The sequence below is a fragment of the Sporisorium graminicola genome, chromosome SGRAM_22, assembly GCF_005498985.1.
Source record: "Sporisorium graminicola strain CBS 10092 chromosome SGRAM_22, whole genome shotgun sequence".
Classification (NCBI taxonomy): domain Eukaryota; kingdom Fungi; phylum Basidiomycota; class Ustilaginomycetes; order Ustilaginales; family Ustilaginaceae; genus Sporisorium; species Sporisorium graminicola.
In genome coordinates, this window is record NC_043731.1 from 200,994 (window position 1) to 221,221 (window position 20,228).

At 58.0% G+C, this 20,228-nt stretch overlaps 7 protein-coding genes across 7 annotated transcripts; 3 read left to right on the forward strand and 4 right to left on the reverse strand.

The window, feature by feature from the left end:
• Positions 1-566: 566 nt before the first annotated feature.
• EX895_003692 (uncharacterized protein) lies at positions 567-3,104 on the forward strand (the record flags this gene model as incomplete). Its single annotated transcript, XM_029884290.1, has 1 exon — positions 567-3,104. The coding sequence occupies one exon, from the start codon at positions 567-569 to the stop codon at positions 3,102-3,104; it is 2,538 nt and encodes an 845-aa protein (XP_029739000.1).
• Positions 3,105-3,513: 409 nt separating this feature from the next.
• Positions 3,514-6,558, reverse strand: EX895_003693 (uncharacterized protein; the record flags this gene model as incomplete). The annotated part of the gene is made up of 1 exon (XM_029884291.1): positions 3,514-6,558. One exon carries the CDS (start codon positions 6,556-6,558, stop codon positions 3,514-3,516), a length of 3,045 nt encoding a protein of 1,014 aa, XP_029739001.1.
• Positions 6,559-7,329: 771 nt separating this feature from the next.
• On the reverse strand, positions 7,330-8,777 carry EX895_003694 (uncharacterized protein; the record flags this gene model as incomplete). Its single annotated transcript, XM_029884292.1, has 3 exons — positions 7,330-8,402; positions 8,482-8,588; positions 8,671-8,777. 3 exons carry the CDS (start codon positions 8,775-8,777, stop codon positions 7,330-7,332), a joined length of 1,287 nt encoding a protein of 428 aa, XP_029739002.1.
• A 213-nt stretch (positions 8,778-8,990) lies between these two features.
• On the forward strand, positions 8,991-10,243 carry EX895_003695 (uncharacterized protein; the record flags this gene model as incomplete). The annotated part of the gene is made up of 3 exons (XM_029884293.1): positions 8,991-9,278; positions 9,361-10,003; positions 10,143-10,243. The coding sequence occupies 3 exons, from the start codon at positions 8,991-8,993 to the stop codon at positions 10,241-10,243; spliced, it is 1,032 nt and encodes a 343-aa protein (XP_029739003.1).
• A 100-nt stretch (positions 10,244-10,343) lies between these two features.
• Positions 10,344-14,036, reverse strand: EX895_003696 (uncharacterized protein; the record flags this gene model as incomplete). Its single annotated transcript, XM_029884294.1, has 2 exons — positions 10,344-10,737; positions 10,828-14,036. The coding sequence occupies 2 exons, from the start codon at positions 14,034-14,036 to the stop codon at positions 10,344-10,346; spliced, it is 3,603 nt and encodes a 1,200-aa protein (XP_029739004.1).
• Positions 14,037-14,548: 512 nt separating this feature from the next.
• Positions 14,549-14,967, forward strand: EX895_003697 (uncharacterized protein; the record flags this gene model as incomplete). The annotated part of the gene is made up of 2 exons (XM_029884295.1): positions 14,549-14,586; positions 14,679-14,967. The coding sequence occupies 2 exons, from the start codon at positions 14,549-14,551 to the stop codon at positions 14,965-14,967; spliced, it is 327 nt and encodes a 108-aa protein (XP_029739005.1).
• A 149-nt stretch (positions 14,968-15,116) lies between these two features.
• Positions 15,117-20,228, reverse strand: EX895_003698 (uncharacterized protein; the record flags this gene model as incomplete). The annotated part of the gene is made up of 1 exon (XM_029884296.1): positions 15,117-20,228. One exon carries the CDS (start codon positions 20,226-20,228, stop codon positions 15,117-15,119), a length of 5,112 nt encoding a protein of 1,703 aa, XP_029739006.1.

Genomic DNA, 20,228 nt, shown 5'->3' on the forward strand with positions numbered 1-20,228 from the left:
CTGGGAAACTAGACAAAAGAGCAAAGCGCGCCGCGACCGTTTCTTTTTGGTTGCGCAATCGGCCAACAGCAGCAGCAGCACCAGCAGCTCAACTCGAGGACCACTCGTTGGTCAAGCTCTTTTCTGCAGTTGAAGGGCGATTGTTGGGAGCTCATAATAGCCGTACCCACGCCACAACTCGATCAGCAGCCAAGCCATTGGCAAGCAACCATGAGGTCGTTGGTTGAAAGATCGATCGGGGCGTTAGTTCACCCCGATCTGTTCTGTTCTCTGAACCAGACGATCACCCTCAAAGCCACCCGATGCTGTCTGTCCTGCGCAGGAAGGATTGGAAATTGCAAGTTTAAATCACAATTCTCATCTCATCTTCTCATCCTCATCTTGTCTTGTCTTGTCTTGTCTCGTCTTGTCTTGTCTCGTCTTGTCCCGTGGTCGACTTCTCCTACTTTCACTGCCGTCCCACACCTGCTTGGTCGCATCGTCCCCGACATAATTGCTGTCCGTCGTTGCGCACTCTCCGTCTTGACGTATCTCGACTTGTTTCACAGGCATGCTCTAGACTCACAATGGACTACAGATCCTCTTACCGCCAACATGACCGCAACGGTCCACAGCAGGACTCGTATGCTCCACCACCAAGCGACTACGTAGATGATGCTTACGACCGTCCCAGAAAACGCGGCCGATCTCCCTCCCCATCCTACTACCGCGACCAGAGGCGTACCAGCGGTTACAACACTGACTATAACCCGGCAGACCCTTGGGATCGTACCTCACGCGACTACCGCGATCCTTCCCCTTACGCCTCTCGTCCGCCTGCTTACGACTCATATCGCTCCTCCGACCCTTACGATGACCGCTCCGATCGATCGCGTGCCCTAGAATGGGAACGCTACTACCGCGAACGTGACCGTGAACGTGAGTCGCGTGACCACGACTACCGCCCCTCTACTTACGACGACCGCGAGCGAGAGCGTGATCGCTACGAAGCCAGGTCCAGATACGACGATCCTCCACCTCCTGCAGACAGAGATGATCGCACACGTCAACGCGAACGCGAGCGCAACCTTCCGCCGTATGACTCTCAGTACCGCAGAGACGACCCATCTCACGCCTCGGATTCCATCTCCAGACCACCCTTCGAGCCGCACTCTGCCCCCGACCCCATGCAGTCCGATTCGCTCTTGCAATTCCGCCAATACGCTCACATGATTAAGGCCGCTCATCCATCCGCACGTGATAGATCCATCGATCAGCCTTCCACACAGGAAATCTACGATGGCTACCAAGCCTACAAAGCTGCCTTCAATAAGAAAGCCATCCGCCTCTTCTTCGACCAGCGCAACCACGAAGCTTGGTTCAAGGAGAAGTATTCTCCCGAACAGCCATGGCTCGACGCGCGCAATCAGCGCAAACGAGCTGCTCGTGATGGCAAAAAGCAAGCTTGGCTTCAAGAGCTCAACGACGGCAAACTCGACAAGCTCAATTATGATATCCAAGACTCGCACGAAAGCGACTCCTCCAACTCGTACGACCCGGACAACCACCATCACCACCAAGACCATCATCGCGGCCGATCCGAGCCCAACGACGTCACGCTCCTTTCGCGCTACGGCGAACCCGAGGTTCTGCATGCAGAGCAGGCCGTCATTCCTGCTTGCCACCACCAGATCCTCATCAAAACGTTCCCGGCTGACGTCCCTAGGGAGAAGCTTGAGGATGTGCTCAAGACTAAACCTGGATTCCGTTATCTCGCAATGGGCGAGCCGCACGTCGCAAAGCGATGGCATCGCGTCGGCTGGGCCATGTACGAACCCGACATCGATATGGAAGACACGCTCAATGCGCTTCAGGGCAAAGACGTCGATGGCTTCACCCTCAACCTGGCGCCTTGCTCCAAGCCCACCTCGAGCAAGCTGCGCACCGTGCCCGAGTTCGCCAACTCATTCCAACGTCTTCTGATCGACCTCAAACACTGCAAGCAGCTGCTCGAACGCTTTGAGGTCGAGGACCGCGATGTGCTCTTCCGCGACCACCAGGCTGCCTCGGAGACAAAGTCATGGCTCGACACTAGCGGCTCCGAAGCCATCCTGCAACGTCTTCGAGTCATCGAATCCGACCTCGTAGATGAAGATCTTGAACGCGGTTTCGAACCGGACGAAGACGTGGAAAAGCGCGAGCAGCGTCGCCGATGCATCAAGAAGCAGCTCGATCTGCATCTCGATCTCTTGCGCACCGTCTACCACTGCGATTACTACATTTCGCTCGTCTGCGAGTTTGAGGAGGAGCTGCTGCGTCGAAGCCCACGTCACGGTCGAAAGCAGCCTGCTGCGGGTGTGCTCGTCGAAGAGCCACGTGAAAACACCAACGACGAATCTTGGGCACGCAGCGTTGACCAGAAGACGAGTCTGCTGCTGGCGGATGAGAAGAGCGACTTGACCGACGTGGGAGGCAAAAGCATCGACGCCGAGCTCATGGCTGCTGCGTTGCCTTTCATCAAGGAAGAGGAGAAGGAAAAGCACCGTTGCACCGTGGCGCTCAACGACACCGCTCAATGCGGCAAGCTGTTCAAAGCTGCCATCTTTGTGCAGAAGCACATTCTGAACAAGCATCGTGCGTTCATCGAGTCGACGGCCACGACGGCTTTGCAAGAGGCTAGGTTCTTCAACAACTATGTGCGCGATCCGTGCCGTGCCACGAGCCAGCTGGGTGCGAATGCAAGAGACGGCGCGGGAGCAGCAGGAGGGGGTGCGGCGCTCGCGCACCGTTTGGACGGCAGCGGCAATGGCAACAGTAACGGTGGCGGCGGCGCGGGGATGTTTAACAGTGGTGGGAGGATGGGTATGATCAGGTTCGGCAATGCGAGTGCGGTTGATTCGCCGCGTAGGGGTGCTGCGCCCGCCGGTGCGGTGGGAGGTCCGTCGCTGGGGTTGCGTCTTGGAGGCGTGGTGGCAGCGTCCGACTCGCCCGTGGGCACGCCGCTCAAGCCAGACCCGCTGCCCCCGCCGCCCAAACCGCTCGACCCACGTGCTCAGCGTGCCGCACCCAAGAGCTATCAGGACCTCGACGGCGCTGCTGAGGGGGATGTCGATCTGGCGTACTGAGTCGTGCGATGTGGGCACCTTTGAAATGCTTATCGTTTGCGCGAGCGCGCACAGCTTGTTCAACAGCCATCGCTGGATGGAGGAGGAGGAGGAGGAGGAGGAGGAGGAGGTGGTGGTGATCAATTGACTTGGTTGCCAACAACAAAATGAAAAACAACCCCTTTTGCTTTGGCTTTCCTCTGCGAGTGTAAGAAACTGTGTGGGTCTGTGCCAAGATGAAACAGACGCTGGAAGGCGGTGGAGATGAGAGAAATGCCACACGCTCAGCACGAGGATCGAACACGAATCAGACGTATTTGAATCTAATTTAAGTTACGGGGTGCATTCTTCTGATGGCCGCGACGACTCGAGTGATGCCGTCGTCCAAGTCGCGCTCATGTCACACTGGCAAGAGCAACGAGAGCGGCTTTCACTCGGACAGCAGATCCACTGCACGTTCGAACACCTGCTTCAGCCGTTGCTCCTGCTCGCCATGCGCGTCGCCAAACGCATTGCTGAGCACCAACTGCCGGTTCTGCATGAGCTGCACGTTAAAGCACCTGACCATCTGCGTATACCAGCCCATGGTCCACCAGTGCTTCCACGCGTCTTGGTCGTCCTCGATCGCGGCGAGGTGGGCCTTGAACCCCTTGATGGCGGTGATGAGGACCTTGCGCTGTTCGCTCTTGATCGCATCGAGGTTGGCGAGCGCGTCGGAGGAGGAGAGCTGCTGCTGGCCAGCGGCATGTTGGGAGGGTTCCGAGGGGCGGATGGGGAGCGTGGCACTGGTGGGGAAGAGCGGCATTGGCTCTTCTTCTTCGGGTGCGGCGGGCGCGGGCATGTCGTCGTCGTCCAGGGGTAATCCAGCCGCAGCAGCCGCGTCTTTCTTCTCCCTCTCCTCGGCCTCCTTGCGCTCGATCTCCTCCAGCCTCTTTTTCAGCTGATCCACGCGCCCGTTTACCTTTTCCAGCGTCAACCGCAACAGCGTCCACGTGTTGAACCCCACCCATCCCTCCTTTTCGTCGCCTCCCGCACGGATCGTAGCCGGCTCATCCACCGGCGGACTGAACACAAACTCAACTACATCCGCCGGTTCCACAATGCGGTACTGCAACAGCTTGTCCACTACAATGTGGATCCACTGCTGCGAGCGCGTCCAGAAGCGCACTGCTCCGGCAAGGATGGCGGCACGCATGCGTGGACTGCGCGACAACTGACGAAGCAGCGAGTGGTAGCGCTCGACAATGTTGAGGAAATGCGAAAAGGAGCGCGATCCGACCTGGAGGACGCACTGGATGGTGAGGTCGCGCACGACCACGTCGGCCTGCTGCTGATCGCGCACCATTCCCTCGCTGGCGTCAGTGGGGATCGTGGCCGACGAGTTGTCGAGGATGCTGCTCTTGAACGATTCAAAGTCGGCCAAAATCACCTCGGCGCTCGCCTTGGCCTTGATCGAGTTGATCAACCTCGCCGCCTGCGCGCTGTATGCATGTGATTCGTCGGCATAGGTGAAAACAGCAGCCGGTTCCTCTGCAGGCATCGCCACCGCCTGAATCTCCTCCGGCAGCGTCTGCTTGACGCGATCGAAGTACGCCAGCCGGATCTCGAGCTCGACAATGCGCTGCATGAACACAATCTTGGGATGCGACGCCTCCAAGCCCGTGTCCGGGATCCACTCCTTCCACGCCCAGCCGAAATTGAAGTTGGACAGGTGGATGGCGAACCAGTCTGCGAAACGGTGGACGGTTTCCACGTCGATTTGGTGCGGGGAGGAGAGGGCGTTGTAGAACGTTCGGATCGTTCGGCCGAGCGAAGGCGCCACTGTGCCCGGTGTCAGTGTAACGATCTCGCGTAGCAGAGAAGTGTAGTAGAGCGGATTGCGCGGCGGAGTGGGGAGGATAAAGGCAGTGGAAAGGATGGATTCGACAAGCAAGTCGTCGAGCGACCAGCTGTTCTCGCCAGTCTGCTGCTCGTCATCCATCTCGCCGAAGAGCCCAGCCTCGGTGGAAATCTTGGCCCCAACAAAAGTCCCCCTGCGCAGCCAGTTGGGCAGATCAAGTAACAGCTTGGCAGCCTCTTTGCGGTTGACTTCGTACAGATCGATCATATCGGCGACAATGGCTCGCAATACAACCGAAGCAGGCGAAGCGACGGCGGGCACCGTGTTGGAAAACCAGCGCGGTTGCAGGCTAACGCGTTGAGGTCCCACAGCAGCTTTCTTCTCTTCGAGCTCGCCTTTGCCCGTATCGATTTTGCGACGCTTGACCTGGTGCTGGCCCAGTTGGGCATAGGCCACGTCGAGCCCTTGATCCTCTGCGTCCTCTTCGGGTGGGACAAGCACGTCCGGAAGCGACACTGTTCGTTTTTCTTCGGGCACCTGGGTAGCTGAGGGCGAAATGGCGGCAGGCAGTAGATCCGAGGGGACTGGGAGGAAACGAGGACGGGTGTAGCCTCGAGCTCTGAGCTCTTCCAAGGCCTTGACAGCGTCTGGGAAGCCTTCGAGCCAGATGGAGTCCAGGTCGTGCACGGGTTGAGTGAGTTGGACCTCGACTTTGCGTGCTGCATCGTAAGTCACCACTTTGTGCACCAAGTCGTCGAGCTCAGCTTGAGCAGCATCGCCACCAGCCAGCAGATCTTGACCAGCACGGCAGAGCGTCTCGATGATGCAAATGGCCGCACGATCGGCTCTGGCGGCTGCAACTGCAGGCTCGTCTAGCACAGCGGCAAAAGAAGCCAGTAGCGTTCGCAGGGAGCTTGCGGGGATGATATGGAGCGGAACAAGGGCGGCAAAGAGGTTTAGACTGAGACGCGTGTTTCGCCAGAGACGCGCATCGAGGTAACTTCGGAACGCCTTGACGAGGTCTTTGACAATGGTGATGCCCAACGAGTCGGGCTCGTCAGCGTTGACTTCGGTTGAAGGTAGATCCTCCTCCTCGACTCCAGCCTCTGAACGCGCAGCAGCGGCTGCGGCTGCGGTTGGGGGCTTGGATTGGTGCGAGAGGCAAAGGAAGCCGATGAGGGCGGCGATGAGGGGAGTCTTGTGGGGCTGTTCGGTGACCATGACCCTGAAAGCGGCGGTAATGGGTTGGACACCATCTCTGGATTTGTCCTCGATCCAGCGTGCCATTTTGAGGAGGTCGGAAGGAGGATGGAAATCTTTCTCCTCGCCGAGCTTGAAGAGTTGCGAGCGGATGTATCGGATGCGGTTTTCCTCGCGCTGTTCTACGGACTGCTGCTGCTGTTGTTGTTGGTGATGGTGGTATGCGCCACCTCCTCCTCCTCCGCCGCCGCGGTAGCCGCCTCGACCGCCACGACGAGGTGAATTGGCCCATCCTTGATCGCGCGCTCCATATCCTCCGCCGCCGCCGCCCCGTCCTCCTCCCCCTCCGTAGCCGCCATTGTTGTTATCATAAGACTGTTGGTGTTGGCCAGAATACCCCGAGCCTGTGTTGGAGGAAGTGTCCCAGCCGTCCATGTTTGACCGAGCGTGTGTATGTGCTGGATAGAGCGAAATGGTATGGAGGAGCAAGAAGGAAAGGAAGATCGAGCCGAGCCGAATCGAGCACGGATCCTCAAAAAGAATTTCCAGTCGACGCGCTCAGTTTCGGAAATCGGGACAAAAACAGCACGAATGGCTGAGCATTTCTCACCAACGACATCCCATTGCCATCCTTCTCCCTCATCATATACCCTCGCCTCATCCATCCCTCGACTCGTCTTCTCTGCCAGCATCACTCCTACAATGTCCGCAAGAAAAGAAAAGCTGCGAGCGTGCCTTCGATGCCAATTCGTCCAATCTCCGCGAGATTTCCACCTGAAGGGATGTCCCAACTGCGAACCGGTGCTCGAGGTAAGTATTTGCAGCAAGAAGCGGCTGCCAATGGATGATATGCTGACCGCCATGCTCTGGAACAGATGCAAGGAAGTCAAGATCGAGTGGCGGAATGCACCACGTCGAATTTTGACGGCATGATCTCGATGCTTCGTCCTGAAGAGAGTTGGGTGGCCAAATGGCAACGCATTGGTGAGTGATTGCTAGCGTAAACAGATACCATGGAGGATGCTCTTACTGAAGAAGCTCTTGCCATCCGTGTCCGTATGTCGACAGAGAAACGCCTTCCCGGGTTGTACGCAGTCAAAGTGGTCGGCAGACTACCCGAAGGCATTGAAGCGTGAACGTTTCACCTTCGCACAGCCTCTTTGTTTCTTTTGTTTCTTGGTTCTACATGTATTACTACTATTGCATCTATCGATTCAACCTCCTCTTCTCCACCGCAACCGCACCCGTGCCCGCATTCTCCCTCGCCCTATCAACCAGATCCAGCCGCCTCGCCTCACGCATCCGATCCAACAACTTGACCATACCCGCGCCATCACCCACCAACGCACTCACCTGGTTCTGCAGCGTATACCCGCTCACCATCTGCTGCACCACCTCGCTCAGCAGCGCCAAATTGACGTTGAGGCTCGCAAAGAACGTCAGTGCCTCCTGGCTTGGTGTTGTCGCGTCGTACATTTGCGATTCGCCGCGGTAGAGCGTGTTCAAATCGGCAGGGGTTGAGGTGGGGTCGTTGAGCAGGTGGTCGAGTTGCTGTTGGTGTTGGTGTCGTTTGTGCTGCGCATTTTGCATGGATGTCGTGATGCGTTCGGAGGAAGGCGTGTGGAGCCCCAGGGCGAGCCAGAGCGACGCGAGCGCGACCATGTAGGGAGGGTACATGAGCGGGATGTCGGTCTTGTACGTGTCGTTGAGAATGAACCACGACAGTTGCAGCACTTGCTCGTCGAATTCTGCCAATCGCGCCGTCTCTCCACCACCGGAAGCCGCTGACTGCAGTCCAAGCGAGGCCTGTTGCTCCTCAGCCCCCGCCAGACCTTTGACGACTCCAAACGCCTCTATCTCCAACCCTAAGCCCATCGTCTGCCCTCCTACAGCACCAATGCTGCTGCTGCTACTGCTGCCATCCCTCCCAGCCCCATACGCCTCAAACAGCTTGATCAAGCTCCGATACGCATGGTACACAATCATGTCAAACTCCATCTCTTCCACCAAGTAGAACTCCATCTCTGCTAAGCTCGAGTTTTCGCTCGGCAGACTCCTGAACCCGACCTCTTGAAACGTTCGTGTTGCTTCAGCCACCGCCGACTTGATGTGGATAGGCGATTCCTCCACTTTGGCCGCTACGTAGACGCACGTAGCGCAGACGAGGAACGGGTCGAGTGCGCAGTAGGAGTTTTTGCTGAAGAAGCGGCGAAAGAAGATGTTGGAGGTTGCGACGATGCGCTGCCGGAGGTTGAGACGTTTGCACATGGTGGAGAGGACTGTCGAGCGAAGGTGAGTGCGAGACCAGGTGTGAGTAAAGGCGACGATGCATGGATAGTCGGCCAAGTGAGGACTTACGGTTGGAGAAGAACACACCCAGAGCAGCACACTCGATCCGAGTCGCATACTTCAGATCTTCTTTTCTCGCTAGCTCCAGCTGCGGTCGATCGAGCAACCAGTTGTTGCTGTAATAGCATCAAGCAAATGCAAACGTCAGTTCAGACTCATCGTGACCATAGAGAAAAGGACGCGGGCGGCGCAACATACCACTGCGTAGATGCCCAGTAGTTGGCCGACATATTGGTGTCCTCATTTGTGTGTGGATGTGGGTTGGTGACGATGGGAATGGTGGTGGCGGTTGTCGTCGTCGTCATCGTCAATACAGTGTTGCTTGGACTGTGCGTTGCGAGCATTGGAATTTTCGACATTTCAGGGTCCTTTCTTTGTTCGCATGCGAGCGTCCCATTGATCTTCTCGGGATCATTTGTTCCTCTCAACTCCCCCTCCTTTCTCAATTCTCCATTGTTCTTTCTTCACGCACCACCGTCACCATCAGTCAGCCCCGCTCTGGCGACAAGACCATCACCATGTCGCTGTTCTTCAACCTTCCTAACCCGCCAGCCTCACCCCCCCTCCTATCCACCGGCTTCGCTGTGGGCGCCTCGACGCTCTTCACCTTCACCTACGTTGCATCCCTCTACCTGGCTCCCGCCGGTCGTTTGATAGCGGGGAAGCAAGATGCACAGGGCAACGCGATGGACCGGGACCATCCCGTGGTGATTCGCTCGAGGATAAAGACGGCTACTGTGTCCACTGCGCTCATTGTGGCAGCGACGGGGTTGGGGTTGTGGGTGAAAGGGGTTATTCCAAGAGCTGTAAGTTGCGGTTCTCCGTCTATCAGTCAAGAGAGGAGTAGAGCGTTGTGCTGACGAGCAGTCTTGTTCTCATGATCAAAAGGGCTGGCTATTGGATACTCTCAATGCCCTCCGTCTCCTAGGTCTGCCCCTGCCAGTCCCCACGCTGCTCACCTCCAACGCCCTGCCCATTCAGCCCTCGCTCCCGATCTACCTCCGCCTCATCGCCACGCACATCGTCTCGCCACTCCTCCTCACCGCCCTCCTTTTCCTCGGCCCGCTGTACACCGCCTTCCTCGACTCGACCTTACCGTTCCAACGCCATTTTTCCTACAAACGCGACGTCGTCGACAAATTCACTTCGCTCGCCGGTCTCCGCAACTTTGTCGTCGGTCCATTGACCGAAGAGCTCGTCTTCCGATCGTCCATCCTCTCGCTGCTCTTCTTTGCCGGCGTGTCGCGCGCCAAGCTCGTCTGGGCCACACCCGGGTTCTTTGCGATTGCTCATGCGCACCATGCCTACAGCGTGTACTTGGCGGGGGGTAGGACGAGGAGCGCAGCAGTCAGGGCCGCGGTGAGTGCAGGCGTCCAGCTGGGGTACACGACCGTCTTCGGGTGGTATGCCAACTTTTTGTTCTTGAGGAGTGCAAGCGTCTGCGCGCCCGCAGTGGCACATGTGGTGTGTAATGTCATGGGCCTGCCGAATCCCGTAGATGGCGGAGAGAGGCATGCGGGCAGAAAGACAGGTACGTTTGCCGCAAGGCTCAGGCTGATCGGACAGTGTAGGGTTCAGATGCAGTACGGTTTGCTGATCATTGACTACTTTTCTCACACGGCGTGCGCCCCCGACAACAACGACGACGTTAATGACGACGAAAACAACAGCGATATGGACCGCGCACGCAGCAGGTATCGTGCTGTTCGCACGCTCCCTCTTCCCGCTCACCTCGTTGAGCATATGGGGCCCGTCGCTGTATTGGCAATAGCAAGGACCCCGACCCCTCCCGTTCCTACTGTAACCAGTACACATAATACCCTAGATCAAAAGCACCCATCTCCTTCCCCTTCCACTGCCCGCATCCCTGCTCAGAACGTCAACCTGGTCGACTGCGCCACCGCCACCTGTTCCGGCCCCATCGCCCCCAGCCACCGCTCGTACCCGTACTCCGGCGTCCCCGTCAGCCACGAGGTGAACGCAGCTGCGCGCGACGTCCTCGTCGACCTCCCTCGCGCCATTCCCGCCACCGCTGGCGCTTCTTGCGCCGAAGAAGAGGACTCGACCTGCTGCTGCTGCTGCTGCTGCTGCTGTTGGAGGCGGAGCGAGGCGTGAATCTGAGCCAGGTCTTCGTCCACGAGTGCCATGAGTCGGATCATGGGTGCGTAGTCCGTGACGAGCGATGGTGGGAGGCGCGACGATGAATGGCGCAAGGGTGTGAGTAAAGGCTGGATGAGTGTGTGCAATCGTGCGGCTTGCCGGTCCCTGTTCACAAGTCAAAATAAAGGAACTGGGGTCAGTAAGCGTGCTCTGACCTGATCTCAAGTGAGTGGAATGGCGACGCAAAGAACTTACTGTAGACGCTTCATCCGTCGATCCGCCTCTACTCCACTGTCATGATCCTCGATCGAGCCCAACCCTACCAAGGAAGCATGCATCTCCCCGAGCGTCGATTGGTACTCGAGATGCGCACCCATCCCCTCCGCAATTCCAACAACCGCCTGCCGCTGCTGCTGAGACGCCAGCGGGCTGGGCACCAACTGCACCCACGCCCCCCACTGTCTCGAAGACCTCGACGTGTCAACACCGGCGTCTCCGAATGCGTCCATCTCTGCTGCTGTGTTTCCGCTGTTCAGAGCGGATTCCAAGACGTCGGCGACACTGCGCGATTCGGCTGCGCGAGCGAGTGCTTTCATGTCCGCTGTCCCCGCTGCTGGTGCGAGCGTTTGCAGCCAATCGCGCTGCTGTTCGTGGCGAGGGGCGGTGCAGGCGAGGTGTCCGAACTGCAGCTGGTGCAGAGCTTGGCGCAGATCGGCGTGCGTTGGATCGCCCGTGTCGAGGGCGTGCGTGGTCGAGGGCAGGTGGCGAAGCATGGTTTGCACTTGGTCCGAATTGACGAGGCGGCCCATGTGCGCGGCTACCGTCTGCAGCCACGGCACTAGTTGGTCCGATACCCGCGGATTCGTGTATTCGAGCACATGTTGCACAGGCAGATCGTGCACAGGCAGCAACTCGAGGTCATTGCACACCACCACTACGGGTCGTTTACTCTCCGCAACGAGCTCGACCACGGCCGCCCAAAACCCCTTATCCTCTTCGAACAGCACGTCAGCTTCTTCAATGAGGATAAGCGACTGTCGCACCGTCGTTGTCGTTGTCGTTGTCGGTCCAACTGCCGATCCCGCTGCTGCAGGGGACGCCGAGCTCTGCTGCGGTGGCTTCTTGAACGTGGCACCTCCACCGATCCCACCGGAAGAGACCATGTGGTTGCGGCCGAGATCGCCTACGGCGGCGAGGAGCTCTTTGCCGCTGCGCTTACCCATGCCCGGGTAAAGCTCAAAGACCTCGTAGCCGAGTTCGGCGGCGCAGGCGTAGACCGAGGCGGTCTTGCCGCTGCCACTGGGTCCTGTAAGAAGCATGCAGTTGGTGAGCCTGTCGAGCGATGCAAAACGATGGCGTTGCGATGGGTTTTGCTGTGAGGTAGCCTCCTGAGGGGTTGACTCTGCAATAGCTGTGCCCTGAGACGACTCGACGTCGACGCTTTCACCTTCGTCGGTGACCGTCGTGCTGCGATCGATCTTTGCAAATTTGGAAAACCATCCCTCGTTGACAATCGATTCGTCATACTCGCCCTCCGCATCTTCGTCCTCCTCCTCCTCGTCGTCATCGTCGACGATGAAATCGGCCATATCATCGCTATCATCGTCATCATCATCGCTGTAACCTCGTCTGACCCTCTTCTTGCGCCTGCGATCGACACGACGCTGAACGGCATGCTTGCGCTTACTGTCTGTAGTCCTGACCGAGCCGGGTGCTGCGACGAGCAGGCGACGCAGCCAGTCGCGCAGGTAGCCCGCATTGGTCTCGTTGCCCAGGCAGGCAGATGCAAGGTGCGGGCGGAAGGCGTCGGTCCACAGCTGGCCGGATGTGCGACATGATTCTGCCTGTTGAGCGACGGATGTGCAAGCCTGTGGAGAGAGGTTGCTGGCGTCGACCTGTGCAAGAAAGTCATCGCGCGAGCCGAACACGTCCGAGCCCAGGAGCGAGATGCTATCGAGGTGGGGCCGAGGTCGAGTGCGATTCATCCGGCTGACAAAGTCGGGCGGTGGAGCTGGTCCGCTGTGTTTTATGGTCGAGCTGGAGGGGCCAGGTTGCCAGCAAGAGCGAAAAGCTGCGAGATTGATCTGAGCACGTGAGAGGAGCTCGTTTTCGGTCTCCAGCAGACCCACGACGTGAGTATCTTGCAGAGTGGGCCAGGGCGCGTAGAGTGGTTTCTTCGGTTTGGACGAAGAAACTCTGTGTGTCGAAAACAGGCTCCATGACGCAGGTGAAGAATCGGATGCCGATGTCGACTTTGTCGTAGCGGGCGCTTTGCCCTTTGGATCTATCGAATACGAGGACGGTGCTTCGTTGTTGTCACCACCTTGGCTGGAATCAGTGTCGACGTCTATTGGCGGAAGAGGTTGTTGCTTGGGCTTCTTGGTGAAGAAGGGGTGTGGGTTGGCAGCAGCAGCTGCACCGGTACCCTTGACTGCCAAGCTGAGCGGCTTGGGTTCGACGTGTTTAGGAGATTGTTGAGGCTTGGACGAGGATGACGATTGAGCAGCTGCAGCTTCACCGGAGGGCTGATGAGCCTTGCTGGCGTTCGACCCGGTGGAAGTGGCAACGCGAGTCTCGAGGAGCTCAAAGTCGTCCGCATCGCTGTTGACGGTCGAACCAGGCTGACTTGGCTTGACTTTGACCGACTTGAGTGCCCTTTTCGCAGCACTGGCTTCGAGCTTTGCCTTTCGCTTTTCCTCCTTGAGGCGCGCTGACTCCTTTGCGGCATCTGCACGTAGGACAGCCTTGAGGTCCTCGCGATAGGAGACGGGGGCTTTGGTTCGGCTGGAACGAGCGGGCCGTCTGTTTTCGGTGTCTGATTCGTCGTTCGAGTCGGTCGAGTGGTTGGAGGTACCACCTGGTCTGAAGAAAGGATGTAGGTGTGGTAACGATTTGGTCTCGGGCTGTGCTGATGTCGGTACAGATGTGACGGCTGTGAGAGAGGGGTCGGGCGCCGTTTCAGCAGGCTCAGCAGGGAGCACTGTGTCTGTTTCCGGTGCAGAGGATAACTGAGTCTGCTGCGTTGATGCAACAAGACCGGCGCTCAATGTTACCCCAGAAGTGGCGGACGAAGAAGAAGGCGATGCTGTCAGGTCAGGTTTGTGAGGAGGCCCGGATCCCGGAGCCAGAATGTCAACAGCCGGTTGGCCTGCACCGATAGCAGCAGCATCTTGCGAGCTCGAGAATAGAGCTGGATCGAGCTGTAGCGACGGGTCAAGCTCGTATAGTAAGGGAGGTGTGCTGGTCTGACATGGTGGAGCGTCCAAGTCTGGAAGGATCGAATCGAACTCGGCAGGTTGCTCGATATGGTCTGCAAGATGCGAAAGTGGATGATGATGTTCGGGCCTGCTGGACGGCAGTGGTGGAGCAGCCCATGGCAGAGTGGCCTGTCTCATGACCTTGTCATTTGCTCTCGTCGTGTAGGGTTGGGAGGATGGTGGTTGTGAGTGTTTCTGCGATTTCATCTGGAAAAGTATGCTTCTCCGCTACTCAATCTACGCGACGCGTACTGTGCACCAAAAGTGTTGCTGTTAGGTTGCAGGGCCGTTACAACAAAGCTGGAATCTACGCCCTTCTTCCGCATCCGCCTTTTCGCGCATCAATTTCAGCGAGAAATGACGTCGTTTGGGTGCAGCTGCCCAAAACCGCCATTCCAGGCGATTACCTTACTAACGATGGGCGGCCACCAGCCATGAGCCTGCCTTTCGCTGTCTCGGAATCGAAAAGCCGTGCCTCCGCCATGTCGATCCTTTCACGCAAACATACCGACCGGTTATGCTTTGCTGACTAGAATCAAATAGGGTTCAGCAGGCCCAGCAGGGTCCAAGGCTAAGGCACGCATGCCATGACCATTGGCCGTCGACACATATATATTTAATAGGAGCTCCTTAGATTCTTTCGCTTGTGCCCCAGACAACACCATCCGATCGGCCGTCCGACCACCTTTCTCCTTGAACAATTGAAATCTTGAGCAACCATGAGCGCAGGCGACAAACTCGGCGGTGCCGTCAAAGGGTAAGCATCCTCTCTCTCTAGAACAGACACCAACCGGTCTTCTCACACCCTTCTCCGCGCCGCCTCTCTCTTTCTCTCTCGAAATTTCACAGCGTCTTTAACACTATCCACGGAGCAGGCGAAGCCATCCGTGGCAACATCAACGACGGTCTCGATTCGGCTGGCGAAGGTCTCCGACAGGCAAGCTCCGACAAGGACGGACACTCCACTACCACCTCTTCCTCCGACCCGTCCACGTTCGGCAAGAGTGACGACTACAACCAGTCCGGCAACCATCAAGGTGTCGCTCAAAAGGGCACCGACGAGTTCAAACAGGGTATCGAACAGATTTCGAATGCTTTCAATTCCAACAAGAGCTCCAATACCCACTCTTCCGTTTAAGCTTTCGACTCTCGGTTTTGTTTCTCAGCACTGATTGATACTTATTACCGGTACGACCCGGCACCAACCCTTTGCAGGTCCATAATCCGCATGACAGTCTGTGTTGCTGTGTTTCCGCTTGCAATCTAAGTACAGTCAGGCTCCTCGCCTCACAGCTCCTCGACGCCGAACCCGACCACCTTTTTGGCCGGAGCAGACACAACCTTCTGCGCCTCCAGAGGCTCATGGCTTCCACTCCAGTGCCCCTTGAGCGTCGACGATCGAATGCTGCCTCTTCTTGTCGCAGTGCCAGAGGCCGCCGTCTTGCTCATCCCTCTGCTTACGACGTGATCCGGACGAAGTAGCTGCTTGGGCTCGTCCAGGGATTCGTCGCTCGCCTCGTCATCCGATGAGAGGTTGCTTGATAGTCCCACCTCGTCTGCATCCACGTCTGTGTCTGTATCCTCCTCTCCTTCGTCCTCTTCACTGTCGTGGTCATCTTCGTACCTCAGCAATCCGTTTTCGCGTCCCCTCCTCGTCGATTGCGGCAGTGACGTTGCAGAATCTCGATCCGAATCCGAATGCGGCGACAGGTCATCGTTGGCCAACGCACTCAGGCCAGCCTGCTGCTGCTTCCTCCCGCGAATCTTGCTACCAGACCGCTGCTGGTCGACCGAGCGCTGCCTCCTCGAGCCGGTCTGAGATGCATCTGCTGCTGCCAGATGCATCGATCCGCCCCTCTGCCGAGGCGACTGACCTCCATGCTTGAGCCCCGCCCGCGACAAAGATCGCCCAGGTTGCGCAGTCCGCAAGCGTTTCGCCTCGATCAGCCTTTGCCTGCTAACGCGTATCTCTTGAACCGCATCCTCGTCGAGACTGACATCGAAGAGCTCCCATATGTATCTTCTTACCGAGATACGGTAGTAGAAATGATCCATCAGCTCCAGTGCCCTTGCTAGCACGGACAAGTCCTTGAACACCGACTTGTGCTTGGCCTTGAGCTTGCTCAGCGATCGCGAGGCGTTGGTCGCCAAGATCGAATTGCCCAAGTTGGCGATCGAAGTGATGATCTTGTTGACCACCAGCGTCTCGGGTTCTGCGAGCTCCAGGTAGCTAAGATCTGTCACCTTGTTGATTTGCCATCGCTCGATCGACACCAGGCGGTTGACGTCGTCCGGAATGCACAGCCCCATTGGTGCTCCCAAGGGCGTGCACACCGACTGCCATCCATAGTCCTGCAGCGCCTCTGCGCCCGAGTTGGTCGATGCAATCAGTCCAAGCACGAAGAAGCAGGTGCCACGGATGGACAAGACCGGCGAAGTTTCGGCGATCTCGACCACTTGGCTGATCATATTTTCTGCCTCCAAGAATGGCAACCCGAGCTCGTTGGCACCAATGTTGCCCACGGCCCACAGCACGCTTTTGAGTTTGTTGATAAGCTCACTGTCCGAAGCCTCGGAACCGTGCTGGCGAACGAAGTGCGCGAATTCGGCAAAGTGGCCCTTCTGCTGTAGAATGTGACCGCCTTCGGGTGTCTTGGCTAGTTCCCCGTAGAAATGAGGCGGGACTACTCCATCTTTCGAAAAACAGTCCGTGCGCGCTGAAGGGGGAGATACAAAGGCAGATGGTGTCCCGGGTGCGCCGTTTGTCACCCCCGCAGAAGTGCTGTTTGCTGATGACTTGCGGTAGATGCTGAAAAAGTCCGCCAGCATCACTTCCACCTCGACGACATAGCGCTGGTTGCGCTCGTTGAACCACTCGTCCATCTCGCGGTCGATATACTCGCACTGCCAAAGGTAACGGATCCCCACCGACGTGGATAGGAACTTGAGCAAGAGAGGGTGGCCCAGCTCACCGAGGTGATCCAGCGTAGGCCGCATCGAAACCACCTTCTCGAGGATGTGGCTCGAGGTGCAAGCCTCTTCGACCACCGTGGTGGCCAGCTGACGCACATCCACCGAAGGGTCGTAAAGCTGCGTGAGCAACAGACTAATGGTCCAGTCTCCCTGCACGTCGGAGCCGTTCTTGGCGTTGGCCGGCAAAGTCTGCTGTCGGATGAGTTCGGCAAGGTGCCGTGTCGCGAAGAGGCGCACATCCCGGTAGCTCGAAGTAAGTGCCTTGGCGAGGATGATCCTCGAGTGGCCATCGGTGCTGTAGTCGACATTTTCAATCACAGCTCTGACGATGTCATCCCTGCTTCGCAGCGCGCTAAGATGGTACAGTGGAGTGAAGATCTTGAAGCGCTCGAGCAGACGAATGCCTTCCGCAGATTGGGTAAGGGTGCCGATCATCTCGAAATAGCCGGAGGTAAGCGTTTCGTCCATGCGCTTGCGCGAAAGCAACGGATCCGAAGTGGAAAACGCCGAAAGCGGATCGAGCTGATCGAGGCACTCGCGGATCTCGCGGAGCAATCGATCCTCAAGCAGAACGCGAACACCCTCGGGTGTCGCCGCGAGCGTACTAAGCAGCAGACAGCCTAGTCGGACGAAACGACGGTTGGCCTTGAGCTTGCGTATGCTGGCAAAGCGCAACGCAAATGGATGGTAGAAAGCCAAGACACGCTTGAGCAGCTTGGTTCCTTTGACAACGTCGTCAAGGCGTTTGGCGTTAAGCAGGGGACCTTCGAGCATCTCGGTGAGCACGTCGAGATTCCACTTTGTGTGATCCTTGGTGACGAGGATCTGTGTATCGACCATCATGTTGCGGAACTGGACGTCATCGATCTGCATACCCAGGCGCATCTTGGTCTTTTCGACCTGCCGCTGACCCCTGCGCATTGAGTCCTCGATTGAGTTTGAGCGGTCCTTAGCTGTGCTCTGTACGGTGCCACTGAGCGCCGCTGCGCTGCTTGTGGCTTCGTGGTGGGCACGATGACGATTTGCGCTGTCGATGGAAGCGAGTGCACTGGCCGCCGCCTGTCTCTCGTCGCTCTTGTCGAGTCGAAAATTGGCAGCGAGCGAGAACAGGCGCGGAAGCGAATGGATATTGCCACCCATGGAAGGTGGGTGGACACGCTTCGACACCTGGAGCAGCTCTCCCATGAGCATGGTCGCCTTCCTGGCCATGGTGGGCGCATGTTCGATTACGTCGATGAGCGCATCCACGAGGCCCGACTCGAAAAATACAACGAGTAGTAGAGCGAGGTAGTGATCAACGAGGTTGAGTCTGCTGCGGGGTTGGTCGCCGAGTTCACCCAGGGGCGCGATGCCGCCTTTGACGGGAGCAGCTGCGTCTGCATCCAACTTAGGTGACGAAGACGCCGCTTTGTAACTGCTCTCGCGCTTGCTTGCGGGATCTACACGTCCTGTTGCACCACGAACGTTGAAGAGGTCGTAGAGCATGTCGAGGAGGACGCTCTTGACTTCGATCGTGTTGACGCGTAGCGCTTGGACGAGCGACTTGATGGCACGCTTGTTGTCCATGCAGAGGTAGATGAGACCTGCCCAGGAGCGGAGAAGCACGGTGACGACCGAGGCAGTGCATCGAAGCAGCGCGTCGTAGGTGATGGGTTTCTGCACGGGCGTCTCCGTGAAGCCGGACAAGGCGATCTCAAGATCAACACCGGGACGCAGATGCTGACGTGTGCCGGGCATGTCGACAAGGTAGACGAAAACTTGGACGAGCACAGGCGAGAACTCGGTAGCACCTTCGGTCAAGGCCTGTAAAGTGGATCTGAGGCCACCGCCTTTGATAAGCAGACGGACGTCAAAAACGGCGAGCTCGGCGAGCGTCTCAAGGCAGATGTTGCGCAGCTTGTCTTCGGGGTGCTCTGCCACAGCTGCAAGGGCGCGAACGACGCCAGAGGACAGTAAGTCTTCCAGGTCGAGCGCGAGACGGTCGGGAGCAGAGCCGATGGAACGAAGAGCTGCCATCTCCATTATGGCTCGAATGAGTTTGATCGCCTGGATCTTTTCGAGCTCAAAGCGATTATCGCGAATGAGGGAGCGAGAAAGGTAGATGTCGAGGCCCTTCCCGCGGCAGCGTGAGACGAGCGGCCAGAGCGGCTGAACAAGGGCGTGGCGGAGGAGGCGGTAGGTGGCTGCGCGAATCTCCTTGCCGGCTCGATCGCAAAGATTGGGCATGGCGGCATCGACGAGATCATCGAGGGGTAACTCGTAGCGCACGCGCGCATGGCGTTTGAGGATGTCGACTAGACGGTTGATCTGATCGATCTGGTGCTTGGCCTGGTCGCCGAGGCCCGTGGCATTGCTCGGTGTGCGTGCATGTGCAGAGGCGCCTGCGGCTAGTGCAGCCGCTCTAGAGCGTGCAGCGGTTCTGCGAGCCATGCGTGGAAGCGCAAGATTTGAATTGAGCGGCGAGTCCGAATCCGTAACCACGGTGGTTGCAGCCTTGTTGGATTGCACGGCGACGGCATGGTCGGTGGGGCGAGGGCGGGGAGAAGTGGAGCCTGGCGAGATGGATCCTGCACGCTCTGAGAGGGTGGGCATCGTTGCAGGCGGGGGAATGGGCGACGACGGTCGCAAGGAGCGGATGAGCATGACGGCCAAAGACCTCGAAGCGCGAGCATCCTCGACTTCGCGGTCGTGAGCATGCCCGGGCCCGGGCCCGAGAGGCAGTGCTGGCGCAGACGTGGAAGTGGAGGCGGTAGCGTCGTCGTTCGAGCCAGCTGAGCGGTCAAAGAGGAGAGGAGGCGCTGGACGAGTGGATTGAAGAGGTTCTGAGATGGCTCGCGTGGTGGCCAGAGTGAGTGGAGCATGTCCATCGAGGCCGATGCCGAGGCCACCGAAGCGCGCTTCTGCTGAAGGGTGATGATGATGGATATCAGCGCCTAGATCGTTGACGTAGTTGGTGGATGGTGGTGATCCGTTGTTGGGGTCCAGATGAGAGGGCAAGATATCGTAGCTGGCATTGCTACGAGCGGCCGGCCGACTGGGACCGGCTTGCGCATTACCAGCGCCTCCACCGCCACCAAAGAGAGGACGTCCCTCGAAGCCGAGCGCTGATTGCTCGAAACGCGATACAGTGGAAGCGGGTATCTGCCAAGCCGAGTCCGAGTCCGAGATGGTAGAAGCCCATGAAGGGGGCGAGGTGGTAGCGTGGATCTGTCGACAGCGTTCAAGCTCGGCGGTGAGCGATGCGATTCTGTTGTTGGCCGAGTCGAGTTCGGACTCGATCTGCTTACGAAGGTCCTGCTTGGTGGTGGAAGCGAGCTTGAGGTCAAAGACGCTGAGTAGGTTCTCTGCGCCATCCTTGATCTTGGTCTCGACATCGATCTGATTCTGGAGGCGCTGCACCTCTTCGCCCGGGCTGAGCGAGTCCAT